Raw genomic sequence first — 25,626 nt, forward strand, 5'->3', positions numbered from 1 at the left:
CATTTCCACTCAATTTATTCATTATAACAACATGAATAAACAGCAGCTGTTATTCTGTCTACAAAAGCACATGTAGCCTACGCACGTCAACTCGTATTCTCCAGAGGTTTGACGAGGTAAGTTCGAGTTTATCGGGATCACCCGAATGCAGCATGGAGGGTCTGGCGTCAGTACGACGTAAGAAGAATCCGTGTGCATGATGACAGCTCACCATGGTGACGACAGTTCCAGAAAATAAGTGCAGAATTATATCCCTGCGCTCTGTTGCTTTAAAATAAATAAATACATATATGTACATACATTTTTTTATTTGATGTTTTCATCCAATCAAATATCAAACAGCTCTAAAAACCAATTAAGGCATGCATAATAAACCACTGGGTGTATAATCTGGTATGTAGAGCCTATACCAGAGTGGGTCACAGTACAGTACTTGTAGAGTGTTAATTAAAAGTTTATTTATTTATCCAGTTACTTAACTATTTAAATCAAATTAGGCACACATTTTACTGTTTCCCACCTAAGTAAATTGCCATTAGTAGTCTGTGAGCTTGCTTCTTTAAGGATGGCATAACACATAGACAAACTGACACAAAGATTTATATTGTCTGTCCTGTGTTTTCACTTATTCACGTGATATTATCTGCAATGAATTGACATTCCAAGTGACTCACTAACACACATTTATTATGTAAGTGATAAGAACTGATAAGCAAAAGCCTATCAATGCAGCTTACTGGCAGATCAGACAGTGATCTATGGAAATGTATCAGAGGCCTCAAACAGTTTTTCCTGTAATTATATATCTCCCTCTAGTGTCCATTTCTTTACCTGCAGCAGATTTCTACACCAAATGTGCCACGCAGATATCTTTGCTTTGAAAATGAAGATCAATTATTAATCCTACCACGATAAAGGTTTTGTAGCAGTGATTGTAGCAGTGGTTCCAGTGATTTTTTCTTCATAATATCCACAAGTACATACAGCAGACAGAGATGGGAGCCTGACACCAACATACAAGAATTTTTTTATTGATGTGGTATCAATACAATCAAGTACTGTAGATTTTGTATAAGCAGACAAACATTTTCAATCAAAAAGAGTGCATTTTATACCCAAATTCTATTGCATAGAGTGCACGCAATAGCCTTGTATGACAAAAAAATCCTATACGTTGATACATTGTACATTACACAAATAGAAAATAAAAGTCCACAAATAATCCTTCACAAACAACACTAGAATGCTAACTACATGTTGTAAATGCTCTTAACTCATCAATGCTGTTAAATACCATTTATACGTTCTAGGCTTCGGTGGTCGGTTTTGGCATCCCTATTAAATTATCATAAATGTATAAATACATCTTCATTAATTTCATGTGCAAATGGGAATGGCCGTTTGTATCTATTGAAACTAAAACAAACAAATATCCCTTAAGAAACCGAAGCAATGCTGTTTTTTTACTTTTTTATTATTTTTTTTGTTCAATTTTTATAAAGAAAAACAGAAAACACTTCAAAGCAATTTGTGATTGAGACGGTACATGGATCTTACTGACACTTGTTAAATGATTTGCACAGTAGGCAAACTCCGCAAGCAAGTGACATTGTCTATGAAAACATAAGGACAGCGAGTATTAGCCACATGTAACTCACATCACCATTTCATATGTTCAACAAAAAAGAAGGCAAAAAAAAGGCAACATACAGTACATAACGAGCCTTGGACTGTCTTGTAGACTCACGTAATAATAATGATACATAGCAGTTGTAGGTGTATTTGTGTTATTGAACAGAAAAGGGCAAGAGCAAGTGCACTGTTTGCATTACATAGGTGTAAAATACTGATTAGGCCTTGTCCTATAGCACTTCTTGTCCAGAGCAACTTAAAAAGTTACTGTTTATGTATAGTGACACAGCATGGATTGTAGAGAGTGTTGAAAATCAGTCAAACAGTATACATTCATTCTGACTGCAAAGCTCAATATTTGGCACAATCCTCCTGTACACTGACATTCCTCCATCAGGGTGTAAGGTAGTCGTAATTCAGTGTAATGATAAGTGTTTGGGTGGCACAAGTTAGATTGGACTCCTGTCTGAGCTGAGGCATGTAAAGACACAGAGATGGTAATATAGGCATTGACTTTTCATTGTTAAATCACATCAATTTTGCCCAAACTTTTTTATCGTCTATCTTCTTTAACTGCAACCATTGAGTAATGACACTTCCCAGAATGTCTTTTTTTGTTCATGACTTGGTACAACACAGAATTATTGCACACCATTATGCCACTCATTGGAGCAATACGCAAAAAAAAAAAAAAAAAAACATTTACCACTCAGTGTTAACCAGAAATGTTATCTTCTCATTTCATTATGTCGATTTCAGGTTTTTCTCTCTCCCATAATCTATCCATTACATTCATCACCTGTTCCCTTACTTTGCAAAGGCACCATTAGAGTGTGTGGAACTTTCTTGAAAACGCAAGAGATGCTACAACATTTTAAAGTCAGATTTCTTGTGGAACATTGACAGGACTATAAGCGCTTCCTAACATTTTGTCACTTCATTCAAGTTTATTATTATCTTCGCTGAAGTGTTCACGACCTGAATGCCAGGGGGATAATGTGACACAACTACACAGACATGCGCACCCACACACACATATTGACACAGTGACAGACAGGAAGGTACACCTACTAGGACATACAAACACATACATGCGCACATGCCACACACACACACACACAGCATGTATCTTTAATGCCTTATCCAACAGAAATGAGTAAATACACAGCTCTCACCTCTGGCCCACCACCTCTCCCAGAAATCTGGCAGGGATTTGTTAAAAGTTACACAACCTGTGTTTCACAACCTGTGGGTCTCAGTCAAGTCCCTTTACTTATTCATAGAGTGAATGCAGATCGATTCTCATTTCCAGCTGTATGCTTTGACATTATTCAGTTCTGAAACATCCTGTCCTTGTAGCCGCAGATGTTCCATTACGCTAAATAATAATTCAGCTATTTTTGACACAATGGTTTGGAAAGTCTTTTCATTCAGAACAACACATGATTCAGAATTGCTCTCATTTGCCCAGCAACAAGTCACAGAGAGACTTGCATTGAAGGAAGATGTGGATCTATTTGATTTGTTATCCATTTGTCTTCTTATTTGTAAGCAGAAATGAGTACAGCATCTTCACATCTTTGCATTATGTGGTCAGCATGGGGCTTTCATAGTATGGCAGTACAGATTATTGACTTGGAATGTTAATATGATACTGATTTATTAATAGGTAGTATACTGACAGAAAGTAGTGATGTCATGGTCAGAGCATTCGAAGAGGATGCCTGTGACACAGTGATGGGATTTGCAGTGCAAATGGGGAAAATGAGATCAATACAAGGTAACGGGCAATCGATCAGCCTTAGTTGTGTCCTTACCATCCATTTGCAGTTGCTCTCAGTATCTATTCTATGGCATGTAAACACTGACTGTATACATATACATCATCCTCAATTAATATTCTCTTGATAGTTTAAAAAGGCATCGTCCTTGCATGATATTGTTGATCCTCTTTAAAAGGGCAATTTAGATTAATAATTCTAATACTGTGAGGTCATTTTCTTGGATTGTATTTCTGGACAGTTAAATGTTAAATTATAGGAAAGACAAAGACCCATCATTTTAAATGGCCAGCTACTAAATTCAGAAAGATGCAAAGAAATAGGCACCCAAGAGATGCTTATGCCAAATGTCAAAATATATATCTCAAAATAAAAACAAAAACTTAATGTCATTGAGATTTCAAAGAGGCAATTGTTTAGAGTACCAAAAAGGTCAAACAAAAAATGACAGGTAATTGTTTTACAGCACCAAATGTGTTTTTTGCTATTATTTGTCTATATTTTCTATGTTGTATTGTTGCTCTTTATGTCAGTATTCACGGTTTAAATAAGAACACAAGGGGGACGTGACTGCAGCCAGAGGAACCAATCACCTCCCGGGGTCTGGTGATGTCGTCCTTATGATGTCAGAGCATGTGGGCAGGATGTGCAGTCACATGGGAAGGTCTGTTACTAGCACATTACAAAGTAAGGCACTTAATAGTCTGAATCCAATAAACAACAACAACAATGATGACAAGGACCAAATAACAATAAAATTATGACAATATAATAATTAAAATAATATAAGCTAAAAAACACCGACATAAAATACAACCCAAAACACACATTTGAAGGACATTGAAACAAAGAACACAGTATGAAATTCCATCCCCTGCTTTTTTTGAAAACTTTCCGTATTTCATTCACAAAGTTTGTTTTCTCTTTCACTCATGTTGTTGTGGGTGAGACATTTAAAGATGATAGCAATGATATTGAGAATTTTATGGGTTTTGTGTTTCTATTATGGCTGCAGGTATTTTAGGTTTAGGGCTGCTCTGAGGTGCCAATACAGGAACATGTTTGAAGGAGAGGACAGGGTTATGTGGGACAGAGCAGGAATCCTGAGAAGGAGGAATGGATGTACTCGGTAGAATAGAGGCCATTTGCCTGATCCGAGGGCATCTGGACCCATACCTGGTCACCCTCCTTCAGCTCCAGGACAGCACTGCCAGACGCCTGGTCCATGTAGCCTTTCTTGTATTCATCATAGGTGTAGGTGGCTGGTACATTGTTCTTGTACAGTGCCACCCACAGACTGGTTCCCTTTACATGCATGTGGTACGCAAAGTAGTAGACACCAGATAAAGGAGCAGTGAACATGCCAGTAGCAGAGCTGTAGGCATTTTGCCCATTGTATAGGGTCCTGTCAAATTTGATTGGCATACCAGAGGGAGGGAAGGGTGTGGTGAGGATGGCTGTGAAGGCTGGTGCTACAGAGGCAGAGAGTGGAACTTGACTGAACACAGACCCCTTTCTGTCTCCTGGCACTTCATCCCCTTCCAACTGTGAATCTGTTGGCCCTGCAACAACTGTTTGGCCATTTCCTGGAGGACCAGGGGGCCCTGGAGGCCCAGGAGGGCCAGGGTTACCATTAAGCCCAGCAGGACCTGGTTTCCCTGGAGGACCTTGGGGACCTATAGTTCCCTTCTCTCCCAACTTACCCAGTCCTGGAGGCCCTGGAAGTCCAGGTTCACCCTTTGGGCCAGGAGCGCCCTGTGGCCCCATAGGACCCATGGGCCCCTGAAGACCAGGAATGCCTGACTGGCCCCTGGGGCCTGGAGTCCCAATAAACCCTGTCTCACCCTTAACCCCTGGAGCACCTGTCAGTCCTGGATTCCCAGGTAAGCCAATATGCCCTGGTTCACCTTTGGGTCCAGGTTTTCCAATCTGACCATTAAGCCCAGGGATGCCTTTTTCTCCAGGGATGCCAGGTTTTCCAGGTTGTCCACTGAGGCCTTGGTCACCTCTGAGGCCAGGCAGTCCTGGAGGTCCCTGGGGCCCCAGCTCTCCCTTCTGCCCTGGCATTCCATGTTTTCCTGGGAGTCCCATTGGGCCTTGAAGTCCTTGGGGTCCTGGTTGTCCATCAAGACCTGGCTCCCCAATTGGGCCTACCATTCCTTGTTCACCTTTGTCACCTGGAAGACCAGGTAACCCACTATGGCCCTTTTCTCCTTTTGGCCCACTCAGACCAGGTTTTCCATAGCCAGGAGTGCCAGGAAATCCAGGATGACCTTTGGGTCCTGGCTCACCTTTTGGTCCAAGAGGACCTGGTGCTCCTGGCAGTCCATCTAGCCCAGGCTTCCCTAACCCAACTGGCCCTGGGAGACCTTGTAGACCTGGAGCCCCAGCCTCTCCTGGCTCTCCACGATCCCCAGGGAGTCCCTGATCACCTTTAAGACCAGGCAGTCCAGGCAAACCTTTTGCTCCTGGTTTGCCTATACCTGGAAGACCAGGCGGTCCTGGACTGCCTTTCAGCCCAGGGGGACCCCTTATACCTGGAGGCCCTGTCTTCCCATTTCCATTCTCACCCTTAAGCCCACGCTCACCTGGTGGGCCAGCATTACCCTTTAGTCCTGGTTCTCCTCGAGACCCAGGGGGGCCTCTGATGCCTGGAAGCCCAGGTTTCCCATTTAGAGACAGGCCAGCTGGGCCAGGGAGGCCAGGCTGCCCTGGAGGACCTCTAGGACCTGGTTCACCACGAGGGCCAACCTCACCATTAAGCCCTGGCATCCCCTTTGGCCCAATTTTTCCTGGGAGACCTGGTAGACCAGGTTTGCCAATTCCTGGAAAGCCAGAAGGCCCCTGAGGGCCTGGCTGGCCATTGAGACCTGGCTTCCCCAGTCCAGGTTTTCCTGGAAGTCCTGGTGGCCCAGGTGGGCCTCTTGGTCCAGGTTTTCCTTGGGGGCCTGGTTCCCCCTTCACTTCCATCATGGGTGGCATATCTAGAAAAAGAGATGATCCTGTTTTTAGTAAAAATAATGTATTTCAAAACAACAAAGAAGGATAAAACATGCGAATGAGATCAGTAGTTGTATGTGTCTAGTTTACTATATGCATTTTGAGAAAAATAAAAAAAATCAAGTCTTTAAATTGCTGTAGGTCAAAGAGATTACAAAAAAGTTGAAGATGCAATTCCTTACTACACAGCGCGAAACTCACATCTGTTGTACAGGCAACAACCAATTTTCTACTCAGAGGGAAACATGGTTTCACTCTCACGTAACAATAAAAAGTGGTTATAACACTGGACAAGCACATCAGCCACTTAGTAGTAAGAGTGTCAGGCTTTCAAAAGGGTCAAAAACAAAAAACAAAAAAAAGAAAAGAAAACATATTGTAGAATATCATTTGACGCAAAAGGCGGCATTTGGAAATGAAAGGGATATTTTATTAGTGTATACATTTCTCTGCTGTAGATACATTTGGGAGGACACACCACCATTGTTTTAGCTCCACCTTCTTTGATAATTTACAATAAGTGCCTCAGGGTTCTCTTAATCAGCCAAATTATTTTCCACACATTCCAATTCATAATGAAATCAGCAGAGAAATGTGTGTGATATCGAGAAAATTCTGACATATTTTCAGACTTCCTTTTGACCAACAAAGATGGCTGAAATCATTCATCAATATAGTTACCAAAGTTACTCTTTAATAAATTAAAAACCTTTCTTTATATGATATGAATAAATTAAGCTTATAAACTTATATTTTTGAACCATGACCTGCAGTATTTGGATTTAGATGCTCATTAAAAATAAGGTATGTAAGATTAAGTACCCTACATTATTCAAGTGTATATAAGTGTCAATCTTGAAAATCAAAACATAATATCAGAAAGCAGTCTGTTGGAGAGAGTCCTCTGAATTCACTTTTATATCTTTTTGTTTCTTTCCAACCTTTTCCCATCGAAAGCATTATAATTTTTTGACAATTCAACTATTCCATTTATTTTTTATAACTGCTTGTTCAGGATTCACACAGGATTGTGTGGGGCTAAAGGCTATCTCAGCACAGACAGTATATTTTGGATGGGTAGTGAATCCATTTACAGGTCAAGACAGTATTCTATGAGTCCCCATGTTAAGCAGTTGTTATGTAATAGTACAACTGTAAAGGAGTTATTATTTCTGTTTCCAGCTGAATGATATGGTGGTCATACTGGGTTTGGGAGTATTTGTAAAATGTAAATTTTTTGATTGAGTAACAGAGGGAGAACTAGACCGAGGAAGTATGCCACATGTCATAAACTGTCTCATTATTCTTTCCTAGCACAGCAGAGCCAGAACACAGCCAAGCCAGAAAGGGCAGGAACATAAGCTTGGTCTGCAGAAGACAACAATAACCCCTAGTCAATTTCTGATGACTTGTTGTTCCACTGCCCCATCTCAGAAACACTGTGCCCAAATATTACTCTTCAAGACATGTCATATGGCCAGAGGACAGCTCATCCGTTATTCTGTTCATCAAGGAACAACCACTTCTTTAGCCAGCCTATCCCACTAAAGAGATTCAGAAGATTCAGTTTTAAAGACAATCCAAGCCAGTTTCTTCTCTTAGTTGTGTGAATAATTTCTCTGCATTTTTAAACCATATCCTAAGAAACACATTGAAGTATGTGGTACGTGGCCCCCCTTAACCTGTGAGCTGCCAATATAACCACAGGATTGTATTATTTCTAATTGATCACTGGAATGCCACAGGTGTCTTTTTCAAGAGCACATCAGCAGCAATAAATGAGATAACAATCTTTCAAGGAAATTCAAGTTGCAATTCCCATTACATTGGATAATGTAACCGAGGACCACTACTTCCTCCTAGTGGCAAGTAATGAGAATGCAGCCTTTTAAAGATAAAATACAACACAATGCTGAGAAAGGTTTAATGATCCCTCACAGCATATAGGTAATAGGATTCCAGTAATGCTCTAACAATCATCTATGGGCTTATGTTGTGTAGACCTGCATCATGTTGTCTGAAACCTGAAAAATATTATGGAAAGCTCAAGAGGACACATACATTTTATATCAAGTGATCATATGATCTCACACACTGGATCTTTTTTTTGGGGTTGAGGGCTAGGGCCATTGTTCCTATTGTTTGTGCTTACATTTTACCCACCAACTTTATTGCTAAAATATGTGGATGCAGCAAAGACAGAAAAGACAATCAGGGTGAGGAAAACAAGATGATCAGGCAGAAAGTAAAGTGTACTTTCTAGGATGAGAAACTTTGGCAGGCATTAAAATAAAAATCTTGTCTGTGCATTGTCAGTGTGTAGGATTTTACCTCCACTTCCACACCTAGGTTTTGTGCGAGGTAATGAGGTTTTGGTTGTGCTCATTCTAGGTTTCTAGGGCTTTCTAGGGTCCTACTAATGCCTGTCTTAACTTGTGATTTGCCCACGAGTAAGAGTGCCACCCTCTGGCCAAACTACATTCTTGCACCACTAGGGGTTATAAGAATAGAGATTATGCTTTTTCATTTTTCCATCCATCCAACAAAAACATTGTTTTAAAATGAACAATGAAGATTATAGCCCCAGTTTTAAGTCTCTAGACAGAGAAATATCTTCAAATTATTGCGCTAGTAAAGTCCTATGTGTGGGGCATCAAATATCAATACCCTGTGTACCATTTTGTAACCGTGGTCTGTTTGATAGTAAAATACTAATGCTATATGTATTTAGCTATTTTGTGTAATAGCACACAAAAAATGTTCTGACATATCTGTAAAAGCTGATAAAAGACCACTGCAGCATACTGGTTCCACACCTAATACAGTAGATATTATGAAAGTTGTAGCCTTTATTTAAAGACACAGATGTGTATGGTTATTTCTTCAAATCAAAAGCTGAAGTTATACATTAAATACCTGTTTTCATACAGCTGTATTCTAGTGGGCTGTGACTAACAGTCACCTACATACTATAATAAAAATGTTTGATAGATTATTTCAATTGTGATGCAATGTGGACATGTGACCACTGAGTGGTAGTAAAAGCACTGCATTCACGTGAACCAAATGAAGTTTCACTCATCCAAGTCTAAGTCTTGACCCAGCCACATACAGAAAGCATAACTTAAGACTGTTTAAATAGTTCTAACAGGTTTTTGATGTTTCTGTGAGGGATTTAAAGCTTAAATGTCAACACTGAATTTGATTTGAATCCAACTTCTGGAGTTTTTCATTGTCAAACATCATTTTATGATGCTGAATTAAAAATGTGCCCCTCATTTGCTTTGAATTTTACTTTGAAGAAGGGCCCTCTGATAAAACAAGGCACATTTTATATGATCCAGAATTCCTATTTGTAGCTTGAGGCAAATTTGATAATGATGGCGATGACAATGTGCACATTTTTTCAGGATGATTATTGCCACCCCACCCCCCACCCCCTCTTTTCCCAGTTCCCTTGCCTGGATGTTCTGTTTAATCTTTTTTTCTATTTCCTTCACACTCTCTCCTCCATCTTACAGCTGAAGAACATGTGATAAACAGTGGAGTAACACCATCCAGATGGCAGGAGCAACAACTGGCTCAGTGGGCACTCAGGCCTCCATTAGAATCTGCCAAATGCTTCTGAACCACAGCGCAAGGAAAGGCACACTTGAAGTGAGCCATTTAACTGCCTGAAGAGAAACACTAAACCGGTGGCTTTAATGCACAAGTGTGTCCTGGATTTGGGGTGGTCTCAATATCAGTTACATTTTTAACTGTGATGGTGGCAAACATGGAAGGTTGTTTTTCTGTTAATGGCCATTTTATACCTGTATTATACTTGTAAATAGCTGGAAAAATACAATGTATTTGTGAATGCTCAACCTTAGTGCAACACAGAGACATAGAGTTAAATCTCGCTGAATCAGTTCAAAGTATCAATGCTTCCACTGATCCGGTGGACTGTCTCTTATGTGTGTAAGTAGCTCTCTGACTTGCAGAGTTGCTGAGTGAGACATTAAAGTAAAAGAGATACACATATACTACACTACACAGAGATTACTCACCAACATAATGTCCTTTGCCCTCTCGGAATGGCGGTCCGATAGGCCCTTTCATCATGGGTTGCATGTACTTCATGTGGGGTATGGGGGGATAGCCTCCAGCGAGAGCACGCCCCCCCAGCATCAGTAGCACACAGACAGGAGCCAACAGCATGGTCACCAGCATCCCAGGCTTCAGGTGTCACGCACAAAGAACTAGACATAACAGAAAAAGAGGGCAGGGGATATTTGTTAGCATGGGCTTCACTGTAGATTTTGGAAATCACTTACACATACACCCACAGAGATAAAGAGTTATGGAACCACTATGATGTAAGTTTGAAACCTTGCTATTATCCTTTACTGCACCTATGTAACACCATACAATACCTCACATTTGTGGAAAAACGCTTCGTTTGAAATGCTTGATAGATACAAGGCACATAGTAATTTACCCTGTTGAAACACGCATTTACTGTTTGTCGGCTGAAATTACTGTATTAAATTACATAAAGCATTTTGAAAGCATGCAGTGATATTAAATCTTTTTTGATGTGAAGATTTGGTCTTAGATTTTCTCTGCACCAAGCATAGTATGTCTATGTTCCATCCAAGCCAGCCACAGACAGCTGGCCAAACCAATGAAGCCAATGAAGCCAAGGAAACAGGTTTCTTGCACAAAAGCATGGGTAGTGCTTTATACATATGCCCAACAATAAAGGGATAAAAGATTGGCTGGTATCTACAAAAGCAGATACAACCGTATGTCCTGATATGCACTTATTGTTGAAGACAGACACTCCACATCTACAGCATGGGTGAAGGAGAAATTAGAATGATCCCTAAAGTTTTATATGTGCAAACACAACATGCAAATACTCCTCCACATGTACAGTATGTGGTAAGTACTTGGCTGGGGCAGTGTTTGGTCTAGATTGCCCTCAGAAACTTTGACAGGTAGACCTGTTGACTTTAATTTACTTCAGGAAGAAATGACCACATCGCTCTCTGCCAAATATTTTCACAACCGTGGTCAGGTGCGAACAGGAAACCACCAGTGGACAGTTAGTGTGTTTGTGTATCGTAAGTGAGCAAATGTAAGTGTTCCACGACTGGCTTGGTGAAATGGTGTGAGAAAATGGAAAAATTTCCACTCCAACTTGCCCTTTTCCTCAGCTCTCTGTGGACTGATGACTGTTAGAAGTTAATGCCAAAAATGTCACACTCACATTAGGCATGGAAATTGTCTGAAGATGAGTGAAAATGGTGCATAGCTGAGAAAAACTGTACACTGCAAGTTTCTTTCCATTAACCTGCCAGGAATGTAGGGATTTAATTGACACAGAATATCGTCTGCAGGACTGGATTAAGCGTCATTTTGCTAACCAGATAAGACACAACATAGATATACTTCATCATTCTTAATTACTTTGGGTCATCTGATCAGATAAAATAATCACTTACATCCTTAACCTTGTTTTTATGTGTGTGACATAGGCTTGCTTGTTTCTGCAAAGATGGACTCAGTTTGAATTGCATTAGGTAGAGGAGAGTTCTCTCTGAAAGTTTATTTTGAAGCACAGGTGTTACACGATCATGAGTTGACATTTTATAACTTGAAAATGATCTGACATCTTCTAATTTGAAAATTGACATAAAATTACACACTGCAGTTATTTGGAAGCAGGGATTGGGAGTAATCTGGGAGTTCACAGCAGACTTCAAATTGCAACTACTGAGAAAAACGGTGTGCTCATTGCCACCATGTGTGCTGAGATCAGGTCTGTTTTACAGCTTTTCTCTCACTGTCGTCCATGATTGCTTAGCAACTACATAGCTAGGCAGTCAAATTCTTGTTTTACAGCCATTTACCAAAGTGTTTCTCTAGGTTTCTGAGCTAGCTTTTTTGTAATTAGTCATAAGTGTATGTGTGTTTGTGTCTGCGGTGTCTGTTTATGCTTGTTTATGTTGCTGTGTTGCTGGAGTCTTTTCCACAATGAAGCAAAAAGTCACCTCTAAACTTTTCACACTAAAGCTTAATTTCTGAAAAATGAAGAAAGCAAAGACAAAGACGTTCAGGGAAATAAACAGGAGAAAGAGAGAGACCATTATTGGTAGGGTAATGTTTGGTCTTTGGCCGACTTGCTGGCTGGCTGGCAGGGAGTCTCGTCTGGTATGGGGGTCTGTGGTTTTGGTGCAGATGTAATTTAACAGGCGGCTCTGGATGCCCACCATTCTGCAGGCGTCAAACTCTCTGAAGAACCAGAGCAACACACACTAAAACACAGAAGCTGTGCATGAACAGGGATCAGACGCAAACAGGCAGTTCAGAGACCTCCAAAATCTGTTTATCAAATGTTTTTGTTGAAAAGCTCTGCAGACATTGTTAAAAAATCTCACGCAATCCTCTCTGGCTGGCCACCATGGGCCACTGCTGGACCGAGACTCGTACATGCTCTCACACACAAGAACACCCACATAACAAGACACATACTCTCAGTATGCATGAGAACACAATATACCTCTGGTAAGTGGTTGCACAGGGTGTCTTGAAAATAGTCAAACTTGTTAATTTTCCTGCATTTTCTCATAAAATCAGTCCATTCAAAACAAAGCATAACAAAACCCTGGGTCTGAGAAGAGAGAGGAGCTAATGGTGAATCAAAGCCTCCCTCAGTCATTAAACGTGAGCAGCATCCAAAGTTACAGCGAAAAAGCCACGTCTGGCAGGCTGAATGACACTTTATATAAAACAGATTTTACTGAGAAAAGAATCACCACACACATAACAGTAACAGATCCAAAAATACACAAAGAAAGAAACAGCAGAAGAGAAAGTAGCTTTAATGAGGAAATAACAGAGAGTCTGACCCTCAGGTGTGAAAGGGCGCCACCAACTCCACTATTGCATTCTTACAGTCAGCACTTTGCTGTTCCCATTTCAGACAGCTGTCAAATGAAATGCTATGTTGATACCCACACCCATGGACAGACTATGAGAAAATAGGCCTTTGGTCACAGGCATGTAAAAGGCCTCTCACCCACACGGTAGCAAGACACTCAGACAAGCAGCAAATGATGCAGGGATTTGTGTCTCTTTGTAGTCATTGTACCTCTAGTTGAAATTATCTTATGTCTCTTTGTAGTTATTTTGTGTCTCTCTATAGTCATATTGTGTCTTTTTAAAGTTGTTTTGCTTCTCTTTGTGGTCATTTAGCATCTAATTGAAATGTTTTGGCTCTTGGAGGACATTTCTTGTCTCTCTGTAATTGTTTTGTATCTTTTTCAGTGACATTTTACCAGTGAACCATACTCTCAAAACAACTTACTACAAAATACTACATATAAATATTATACATAACCATCAAGGACAGCCTGAAAGACAGATTCTATTTTCTTAAGTAGACTACTCTGCTGCTCCAAGTTTAATTGTTTTCAGTAATTTAACTGTAGTCTAATTAAACATTATCATAGCTTCAGTATGTCATGCAGCTGCAATATGAAGGAAAAAAAATAAACAAATTGGATTGTTATTGGTTGCCAGATAATATTAAAAGGGCCTCTTCAGTCCTTGGGCCTGTGCCTGGAAGGCCTGTTCAGTAATTCATCCATGCCCACATCAAACGCAAAGACACATGTTGGCAAGTGTACATAAAGAACATAGACAGACATCCCACTTTCCCACACATAGTATACCTCACAGATCTGTCTCCAAAACCACCTGGTAATATGAGTCATGAACACAGACCAAACTTGAAACTTGCAGTCATCGCCTTTCTTGAACATGTGTTGGATGCCATTTTAACAGAGCCCAAACTCTAATCTGCGAAGGCTTCGGGACGCCAAAGCAGACTCAACAGTCTCCAAACCCATACTCAGCAGCATCTCAAGTGGCCTGCTCAGACAGGCAGAAGAGACACAGACACCGCAGCTGAGCTCAAGCCAAGCACACACTTCCCTAACTGCTCCGTCTACCCGCTAATGAAATCAACAGCGTTGGGGAGGCGAGGTTGAAGGTGCTCTGCCTCCACTTCCCTTAAGCGGTACATATGTGGATCCAGACTGCCAAGCATTTCCTAAACCACGTGCCACAGAGAGATTATAGGTACACCGAGTGTGAGGATTCAGTGACATGGAGGGAAGAGGAGGTGGTTGTTTTTGTGGTGAATACTTGAGCCGCTCCTTGAGTGGAGGAATCATCACCTGAACATCATGTACTGCATAATGCCAGCTTTTATAAAAACACCAAATGGTTCAACAACAACCAAGGTCCATAATGGGTAGATAGTTTGGTTACGACCACAGGTCTTGCAGAGAAGTGCACTTAAAATCCCAACCACATATTTTAGCTGACTCATCCAATCCTGACAAACCTTAGCCACAGCCATGACCATAACCATTCCTAACTGCAACCATGAACCCACATGAGCGGTCATGTGGTTATTCAACCACAGCCATCTTCCTTCACCAAACTCTCTTCTTGTAAATTCAAGAGGCAAATGTCGGAAACTTCCCTTTCACAGCACAAATGACTTTCCAGCACCAGAGGGGAAGAAAGGCACACTTAAAGTAAATTCAATTTATACATCTGTGGTTTATTATTCAATCTGTAGTCTAGACATATGAGTATTAACGGATTTTACAGATTTGTAGTGAAAAGACATGCACCTGCACACGCCAGGCAAACTCTTTAAACATACACAAGCAGGTCCAAACACTACTAAGGTGTCACTTCCAGACAACACAGAGCTCCATTGACCATTGACCTGTGTGTAGGCCTTGTTCTATACATACACAAGAGAGTGAGGGAAAGACAGAGAGGAGAGAAAGTGAGCGCAGCAGTTACACAACATGCTGGAAGCCAGAGCCATACAGCTCTTATTGAGTCTGAGGGTGGGTGTGTGTTTGAGGGGGAGAGGAAATTGAGCATGTGGGGTTTTATTTAGAGAATCACCTTCTTTTGAATGAGGTAATCCCTCTTTCAGCCTGAGTGGCACTTGGACCATTACACCTTTCTGGTGTCAGCTCACCGCATAATATTTGAATAGTGGTCACAGCTTTTGGTTTGCTTTGAACACAGCCTGTATTACTCAACGCTGTGCAAATAAGCGCTGGAGAAACAGTATGGCTCTTAACATAATGTGTCCATGTGTGTGTATATAGAAGTGACCGCAAAGCTAATGCATATATGATGAGCCATTGACGTGTTACTTCAGTTGCCACCAGCTGGAAAGTGTATTGAAGGTTTTGTTTGGTTGCTTCTCAGGAAAAGTCCCATCTGCACTGCCACAATAAAAGCTCCTATGTTCTGTTATTAGTGTTTCCAAGTCGTTAGAAGTACTGTAACTAATTCTTTTTAATGTCGAGACATGATGTATACTGTAATATGATGATTCACACGTACGTGACCACACATTTACTCACATACAATTACACCATACAGTACACAGTACAACTCTCTAATATACAGACACGCCAAAATTTCCATCTTTTACTGAAATTGGCTCATAATTATACTATTAAACATATGTGGACACCCCCGTCCACTACATTAGTATACTTTGGTAAGGGACTGTTCATGGTTGGGCTAGGCCCTCTAGTTCTAATTAAAGCAAAACTTAATGCAACAACTTATTGACTTATTTTCTCAATTGTTGGAAACACTTGTTTAATAAAATGTCAGATTATAGTGAAAAATGCCCATCACAAGTTCCTAAAACCCAAGGTTTGCTTGTTTTGTCCAACAAGCAGCTCAGAAAGCAAATGTTTTAGTTTACTATCAGATAAGATAAAAGTGACTGAAACAATTAATTGACTTAAACAGAAATTTCTTCTCTGTCAACTGACCAAACAGATAAGCCACAAATCACTTCAGCTTTACCTAAAATATACAATGATATTTTAGGCATAGTGGGCTTGGGGAAGGCCCTTTGCTGTTTCAACGTGATGCTGTTCACATGCACAAAGTGAGGTCCATGAGGGCAAACCCTTGCAGCAAGTTTCCAAAATCTTATGGAAATCCTTTGCAGAAGATAAAGGACCATTATGGCATGTGACATGTTCATTTATCAGAAGAGAGAGCCTGAAAATGATGGAGAGTCAAAGAGAGAGAGGGTGTGTTTGCGCAATGTCTCTTCATCCAGCCCACCCTGCGCTCAGGAGGTCACTGGCACACAGACACACATCCATCTCTCTCTCTCTCTCCCTCTCCTCTCTCTGGGTAGCAATAATGATGATATATATCTGCACTGCAGATGACACAAGGGGCACTCTTCAACTTTACACATGCAGTGCTTGCCTGCTCAAGTGCAGGAGCACACGCCTTCAATCACATCCTCATTTTTTGTGAATCCGTCGTGCCTGCCTGTGTCTGTCATCTGTCTTGCTTGTTGTTGCTTGCTTTGTCAAAACAAAGGATAACAGTCAAAAATTTACCAAGGGTGAACTGAAGATAGGATTGAAAGAGGCCTAACTGTGCCTCAGGAGAGAAAAAAACACATAAAATGCAGAAGAGATGAAGGAAAAGAGAGTCATCAATCCAATGGTAGCATTGGAGCTGGGCTGTGTTTTCCTAACATCCCTGAAGGTCAGAGCGGGCGTGAAAAGGACTGTGAGATGTTAGAGGGGTGAGTTCATGCTGGTGAAATGGTTAAAGAGGGAACAAGGAAGGCAGTGGAGAGTGAAGGTGGTGGCAGGTGTGGGGAGCGAGACAGGTTAGGGGGTGTGAGGAGAACATGGGGAGGGGAAAGGAGTAAAAAGGTCAGATAGAGCGTTTTCATTTCTTGATGACTTCATTCAGAGGAACATGTTTAATACCCCTGGGCACTTATCTAAGTGCAGAAGCAGATGTGCTAATCGAAAGATGGAGGGGGAGATGGATTGTGCATATGAAAGTGCAGGTATTCAAGACAAGGGTGAAGCAGTCAAAGTGAGGCTAATTAGTCACAGAATTATTAACCTATAGGACCTCACACATGTAAAACTGCATGCGTGTTTAAAGGTGACCCTCAGTTGCTCTTTAGCCCCAAGCTGGAGCTGTTTCAGGCCAGTGAAAAGGTATTAATTACAATATATTAACAAGACTGCCCCCCTACTGCTTCACTGATTCATGCTCTATCACCTCATCTTTCTGTGAAGCATTTATGTTCAGAATGAAGCCAAGGGAGACAGACTGAAAGTCTGCAAAACATCCAGACTAACCCCTGACCTGTCAAGAAGCCAGTTACAGTACAGTATGGGAGAGCTGAGAGTGGGAGAAAGCAAGAGTCTGTAGGCAGACAGACACAGCTATACCTTTCCATCTGACCCGTCGGTGCACCCAAACTCAATATGAGTGCCTGATTAGGTAATTGAGAGGAAAGAGTAAAAAAAATAATCTCATAAAGGCCAATCTGCTTCCACCTTTCCACAGCAATAAATGTTCTACTTTTCAGTGCAGAAAGACAGGCCACTGAAAGCAAACGTCCACACAAAAACTGACATTACTGGCTTCATATCATTCTCTCATCATGTGAAAAGTTTTAAAATAACACAAACACAGAGATTTGTGTATTGGAATATATAACCGTACAGGATATTTTGTGTTAGAGGGCACTGTGGAGATGACCTCACCTCAAAAGGGAAAACTTCGAGGACCCATGGTAATATAATCTCCTGTAAATCAGAAAAGACCACTCTGTCTCGACTGGCAACCCCGGCTCTTTCCTCCCCCTCTCCGATTCCTCTTATTCTCTCCTCCTTAAGCCTCCTGCTCTCTGCGCCGCTCATTGCTGGTGTGAATACTTTTATTGTTTGCTGCCAAGACCTGACCAAGCATGGTGTTTTTTTTTCCCTCTCTGTAAGTCCACTGGTACTGACATATACTCAACTCTCTGTTATTCTTAATTGAACATAACAGTGAAGGTCTGAAGAGAAGAAAAGAAAAGAGCAAACAGGAGAAAGAGGGAGTGCAAGGGGACAGCAAAGGCCACAGGAAGTAAAACTGACTCTGCCCACTCTTGCACAGTACATATGCAGTTTGCAAAGGTAATAGTTCATCACTTAAAAGTCATATTCATTTTTGAAAAAAGTTTCAAAGAATTAAACAAAAGCAACCTCTGATTTTTAGCTGACAAACATGAATATTGTAGGCTGAAACAATGACTGACGCTTTATCAGCTGCAGTTAGCATGAGCTAACGCTAATGCTAAAACCCGCAGACTCTAGCACCAGCTAACATTATAATGTTTCCAGCTGAGTCGTTTAAAAAGGAGTACTCGTGATGATGCAGTTGATGGTTATATATGGTATATCATGCTAAGAGACTGAAGCTAAAGGTTACAGGTCCTCAGCAAAAAGTAACCATCAACTCACCAGTTGCAGATCCATGAAGAAGACATGGAAATAAAGCAGCAGCATTGTTCTTGTTTTGCAGGCTAGTGCTACTTATCATTAGTATTATGGCACATTAATGACAAAAATGCTATTAAAATGTCAGTCATTCTAATATAACCTTGGATGATTCAAATGCTTGCAACAGAAAAACATACATGGACAGGCAACACGGTGGTTAGATTTATGTTTTAATGTTCAACTGTAAGAGAAGTGTATTGCTATCTAATGGGGGTTTTGCAGGGTTTTCTTAAGTGTATACTTCCCAAACCAAATAAAATAAACTAAACTAGCATCACACAGTAGATGTTCTAGTCCCTATTTGGGATTTCACTACCATGTTCTGTAACCCCACGAAAAACATGTTGGCTACTGACAAGCCCCAAATGTAGGCAGGAAGTTTAAGATTTGCAGTTTATGTTAGATTAGATAAACACACAGTTTAGTCCATTCCTTACACATTATTATAAAACACTTGTATTTTTGATTGAAAAACAGACAACTCTTGTATTTTGGTCTTATTAGAGCCCCATGCTGTTTTGGGGTAGGATTAAGTGAACAGTCAGTTGCTCAGTGGATGTATAGGACGGCGTTGTGCATGATCAGGAACTGGACGCAGTACTGTGGCGCTCTAATGTACTGGGTTGGGTTTGGTCTGCATTATGTCTTGCATTTCTGTGCCTTGTTCCCCTCTCTGGGTGGGTGGCTTTGTGTCCGCCAGGATGGGGCCTCTAAAATGCGCAGTAGACACCCAGGCCAGGGAAAAACACAGAAAACTGACAAAACTGAGACAAAGAAAAGAGCTCAAAACAAGCAACCGCAATTTTCTCCATAACAAGTTTTGCACTGGGCTCTCTGCAACACAGCTTTGTTATTTCCTGACTGTGTGTCAAAATATTCATGGTGGCAGTTCATCCTAAGGCAAAGCTGGCTATGGCAAGGAGTCAAAGCCCATGTGGAGAGGGAGTGCATGGGTCTATTTAAGATTCAGAGCTCTAAAGGTGAGAAATGTTCTGGGGAGCTGAAATAAGGGGGCTAAACCGGGAACAATCGCACACCATCAATTGTTCCATTCTTTTTTGCCAGGACTGGAAAAAGTCCCAAGCTGCACGTAGCTGGGGCTAACTTCCAGGAGGGAAAAGCCCAGAAAAGTCCTCTGGTAGTCTGTTTCTATCAAAGGATCCCACAATTTGACACTCCATGAAAACACTAAGCTATTACAGATCACATTGTCAAAGGCTACCACTGGTGGTGATGGAGGGAGATGGAAACTTGTGTCAAGGGACAGGGAGAGGAAGAAGAAAAAGAGATGAGCACCTTATAACCATAAACAAGATTGAAGCAACAGAGGGGGAGGAGAAAGCAAGAGGCCACGAAGAAGACATGAAGTCATTACGACAGGCAGAAAGAAAAACAGGGAGATGGACGAGAGAAATGAAAGGGAGAAGAAAGTAAAAGCTTTAGCTCTTGAGCTCCCTGTTGACCCACTTCAGATGCGTGCCCCGCCAATCATCTCAGCACACTCTTTCCGCTGGCAGCCGAAACAGCTTCACACGTACACGCACGCGTCACGCACGCACAAAGACACACATCAGTTGGCAGCAAAACAGAAAGGGAGGCCTATTTTTCTGTCCGAAATGGAGAGAAGGAGAGAAAGGAGGAGAGGTAGAAGGGAGATTATAATTTAATAAGGGGCAGGAAATCTTGGTCAAATCCCCCTGAAGGAGCTGAAATGCCTCCGTGCTGGAGGCTACTGGACTATAGACTGACTGGGCTCCATCTGAATGGGCTTCTCTGGCACAGGCAGCAGGGCGGACAACCAAAAAAGCAGACAACAGACCAGGAAAAGAGGAATCCCACTCTACCATGGTTTGGAGCCATATTCCTGAATATCCTGATATGAAATATTGAACCAACAGTTTTTAAATCCGTAGTATCAGCTGCATGATTTCTGATAGATCCACACCGGTGAATTTTGTGTGTAGGACGTAACCAGTTTTGCTGCTAAGTTAACTTAAATCTTTCCAGTGACCTGAGGGTCAATACATCCACTTTAACCATACCTTGCTTTATGGAATATCAACACTTTTTTTGGTAAACTCTTTTTGTTCATTCAACAAAACTTATCAAACTTATCAAACCTAGCAGTGTTAAATGTTTTATTGATGCAAGTGGCCAAAAATAAACAGTATTTGTTTAGAGTACATGTTAAAAGGACATGGTTTGAGACTGTGGGAAGTGCAGTACAAAAACGGTGATGTAGTTACCACTTAACGCCAGGGATGCCACCACTAAATTTCCATTTGAAAAATGAGGCCATGTAACAGCTGAAAAGTTGCCACTGTGACCACAAGTAAGTGGCAATTGCAAGTTAATAGCGCACTGAATTTCCATTCATTTTCAAAGATTTTCTTGAATCAGCTCCATTAAAAACATTGCAATTAGTCAACCTGACTGAGAGCGAGTTGAGCAAGAGCACAAACATGTCTCCTGGTGTGGTACAGTGTGTTTGCCTGTGATAAAATTATTGAAATGTTAATCTGTGACATGCAAAAATTTAATGTTGTGCATATACAGAAGACTCAGTGAGTCAGTGAAGTGACTAATGCAAACAAGACAGAGACGTTAGCCACCATAAGCTAATGGTCATACCAGACCAAGTGAGGCTGTAGCTGCAAAACCATTAAGTGTATCAAAATGAGTAAGAGTGTGTCTTATTACTTATGAATTCACCTTTTCATTTGTAAGAAGAGGTGCCTGTGTATGTGTCTTTAAAAGCTTTTTTTCTGTATTTCTGTCTGGTTACTTCAAAACCAGACAGAAAAAAATACACATCAGGGAAATGACTTAATAAAACCACTAAATTTGAGTAACTGTAGATTCTCCAATTTCTCTCAGGCCTCATCAAGTGTGAACTCCTCTTGAGAATCAACAATAAAAGGGATTGACTAAATGCATTGTGAGCTTTTAAAAAAAACCCAAAGCAACTACCAGGAAATGAGCTTGCAAGTAACCTGCTGTTGTTGCTCCAGGGCTCAGACAGTGTGACACAGAGCCATCAGAGGATAAAGGGATGTGCTGTGAGTTCTTGGACACCATTGCAATTATCTTGCTGTCTTTCCAATAGTGTGAGGGAGCAGGGATTAATATAGTGTTTGTGTAGTGTGTTAGCACTTGGGAGTCTTTATATAAGACCTATTATAACATGGTTTAGGGATTGGATCAAACAGGCAAGGCAGTCAGCTAACTGCTTGTGTATATGTAACACATTAAAGGGTATTTTGAACTAAACTGTGACACTTTTTCCTGTATTTCTTTATCCCTCTCTCAGCTCTAAAGGGCAAAAAGAAATGTGCTGAATCCCTCTCTGTCCAGAAATCACTTGTTCCCTCCTTCCTCCTCACACTAAGTTTTAAATGGAAATTCACTGGATGGTTTGAATCCCAGTTGAGGACCATTAACTGTTCATTGGCCTCTGCTTGATTGATCACTCACTTAAAACACCGCTAACCCCAGCTGGGTGTTTCAGTCTCCAGGGTTAGCCAGCAGAAAAGAACCTACAAAGTGCCTCTCTCTCTCTCTCTCTCACTCTCACACACACACACACACACACACACACACACACACACACACACACAGAGAGTAACCAGACCACCAGCATACAGTGCATGGCCCCCTCTGACTGTGGTCCTCGTTGAAGCCCACCCCACCCATCAGGATCAATGCAAGTCTTTATTAGCTGCTGGCTAAGAGTGCTGGTTGTATAAAAGGACCCTGCCAGTTCTGGCCTCACACCTCCAAAAATCCACCGCTGGGCTGTATAAACACGCGCTCTGTATGTGTGTGTGTATAAGTGTGTATGTGTGTGTGTGTGTGTGTGTGTGCATACAGATTCTATCTATACAGTTGTAATGATGGTGCCAGGCTGCAAGATTCAGGACAAAATGAAAGATCTAAATGGCAAGAGTGCAGGGAGGAATGGACATTAGAAAATGAGAATAAATTGTTAGGTAGGTGTCAAAATTACAGTTGATGGCATCAAACAAAGAGTGAGAGGATATTTTTTAGAAAGCCACTGACACAAATGTGGAGTACAGCACTGGAAACATCTGCCAATATCTTGTCAATTTCAGTGCAGGGAAAAAATCTAGCAAGGTAGTTAAAACAGAGAAGTGTCAGTGGTGCAAGCATGTGATAAGTGAGATTTTTACTGTGGCTACAACTGCGCAGTCATAATCAGTCTGCTTTTCTAGTATGAAACACATAAAAGAAGCTGTTTGGCTGCTGACGTGCACCCACGGGGTCATGTAAAAACTGTGAGAAAGCCGAGTGATACGTCCTGTCGGAGTAGTAGACGCCTGGCCCACGCCAGGCCATATGAAGGCTATAGGAGCCACCAGAGAGAAGCACAGGTCAGACAGTATTAGCAGCTCTGGGAGGTGTCAGACACTCTGAGGAGGAGGGGGACAAGTGAGGAACTGGGATTATGCCTGGCCTTGTTTTACACTACTGTATATTACTGGATGTCTGATGTACTTTGTGAGTTCACACTGAGATACTATCTAAAGTGAGTGTGTGTTTTCTTCAGACTCACCAGACAGCTTTATGGCACAGAGGAATTGGCTATGTCAGGGACAATACTTAATACTGATACTTAGTACTCTCAATTCCCTAGTTTTGGTCTTTCCATGGGATTTGTTGATAATGAGATATAGAATATCACCAGACTTAGCTTAGAGCTGTGGATGTATGAATCATTTGCTTAAAAGATGATATTATATTATAAAAGTGGTATTATGTACAAGTGGATGACAAATTAAAGGAAAAAACTGAAAAATGAGTGGTGAAACATTATACAATGCCCCCATCCACAGGGCATAAGAGGTCACTGAATGATTTGATGAGTATAAAAATGATGTGAATCATATGCTATGGCCACTAGATCTCAACCCAGTTGAACGCTTATGGGAGATTTAGGTTTGACAGCACTCTCCATCACCATCATCAAAACACAAAATGAGGGAATATCTTTTGGAGGAATGTTCCAGATACTTGTAGAATCAATGCCAAAGAGCATTAAAGTTGTTCTGTCGGCTTGTGGTGGCCCAACATCTTACTATGACACTTTATGTTTTTCCTTTACTTTGTCACTCTTCCGTATATTGTCGTCTATAACTTTTTGAAAATCACATAATTAAGAAATAATCCCTCAACACTAAAAATGTCACAAGTAGCTACCTCACAAAGGTAATAAAGATGTTTCCTTGTGGAAGTACACAGTGTTCTCCAAGCCAGTCAATTAGAAACAGGCCAACATGTAAATCTGGCAATACCATGACAGTAAAGTTTCCAGAAGAAAATAAAAGAAAAAAATCTTTGGCCTGCTACAGCTTGCAACAGCCAGCATATTCATTAAAGTATCTGAAATCATATTCTGCTTATTTATACTCATTAGCTAAGATAGTCCTGATTTTAGACAGAAGACAAATTGGACGTGCTGTTTGTTAATTTGCTTGAGATGAAGTTCGGCTCCACAGACGTGTTTGTGAAATATCAAGGAAGGAAGGGAGACAGAGACGTGCTGGTTTGCCAGAAGCACTGCGCCTTGTTTCAATAATCACACTTTGTACACTGAAGAGGAGGAAGCAAAAATTGGCTAAACGAGACGCCGCAGATCTGCAGCCAGGCCAAGACAACAGAAAAACCACAGCCAATATAATCGGCTCGCTTTCAAAAATAAAGCCAGTGATAAACGTTCACATTGGCAAACATAGGCCATAATGTACTTTTACCTCACAACAACACCACTCGGTTTTATCAACTCCACACAACAACTACTACAGCAACGCCACTGCATAACTTTATCTCATTTACCACTGCAACTGTCCTGGCTGTCCCTCTCATCTATCATGTCCTGCGCATCATCCTGTCTGTTAAGCTGAACCCTGGTGAACGAGGGACAGAAAAAGTGCAGATGTTGGAGTGTGGAGCGTGGGAGTTGAGCCAGAGAAGGAGAGGAGAGATGAGTCAGTCCACGCTTGCAGCAGGTCAGAGGAAGAGTGCCTTGTAGATACAGGCGTTAGAGGTTAACTCAATATTATGATACCATGCGAAATGATACACGTTTTTTCTTGGGCTCATGTCTCTGCATTTAACAAATGTCATGTGACAAATCAACCACATACGTATTTGTACCTATATATACATAAATGCAAGTGCTGTTAAAACAACATTTGGCTAATACTATGTCCTTAATGTTTAATATTACACAGTAAGGAATATTGTGTATCACCTGCCACAGAGTAAAAGTTGGCACTCAGAGTGGACGACATGGGATGATCAGCCAGTATTCTCTGTGCGCTGAGACTGCTTGTATATAGATTGCAGGAGCTGGAGTTCTGTCTTCCCTATTTCCTCCCTAAAACCTAGGATGCAGACAGAGAGAAGGACATCTTTTTTTCCTTCATCTCTCTGTCTCTCTGACACTGTCTCCCTCTGACTTTCCCTGCCTTCCTGTCAGCACTCCTCTGCTCTCTTGACACTAATCGCGATTGGGGTGACTCCCTGTTCAGTTCCCGTTTGTGTGATTGATTTCATCAGTGCTCCTTTTTATATTAAAAACAGATCTCCTCATTTTTCCTCTCTTATCTCTTAGGCCCAGTCATCAGGAGGTGATCAGAGACCCACAATGGAATGTTCCAGTTGCTACGAGACAAGATATAATGACGAAGATCAAAGGCGGCGTCAGTCGATGTTGTCAGTCTGGGACAGTTTAGGGAGACAGAGAGCTTGCTGCATAACAATAATGCAAACTTATA

At 41.2% G+C, this 25,626-nt stretch overlaps 1 protein-coding gene across 2 annotated transcripts in view; it reads right to left on the minus strand.

Annotated features, from left to right (window-relative positions):
- Positions 1-1,015: 1,015 nt before the first annotated feature.
- Positions 1,016-25,626, minus strand: part of col8a2 (collagen, type VIII, alpha 2) — a 46,349-nt gene continuing 21,738 nt past the window's right edge. For both annotated transcript variants that reach the window (XM_051065856.1, XM_018666796.2), the window contains 2 exons: positions 10,463-10,654; positions 1,016-6,397 (listed from right to left, as the gene is read on the minus strand). In XM_051065856.1, coding sequence (XP_050921813.1) covers positions 4,494-6,397; positions 10,463-10,625 — 2,067 coding nt within the window. In that variant the 5' untranslated portion in view covers positions 10,626-10,654 and the 3' untranslated portion in view covers positions 1,016-4,493. The remainder of the gene's footprint in view (positions 6,398-10,462; positions 10,655-25,626) is intronic.

Source organism: Lates calcarifer, linkage group LG3 (assembly GCF_001640805.2).
Source record: "Lates calcarifer isolate ASB-BC8 linkage group LG3, TLL_Latcal_v3, whole genome shotgun sequence".
Taxonomy (NCBI): Eukaryota; Metazoa; Chordata; class Actinopteri; family Centropomidae; genus Lates; species Lates calcarifer.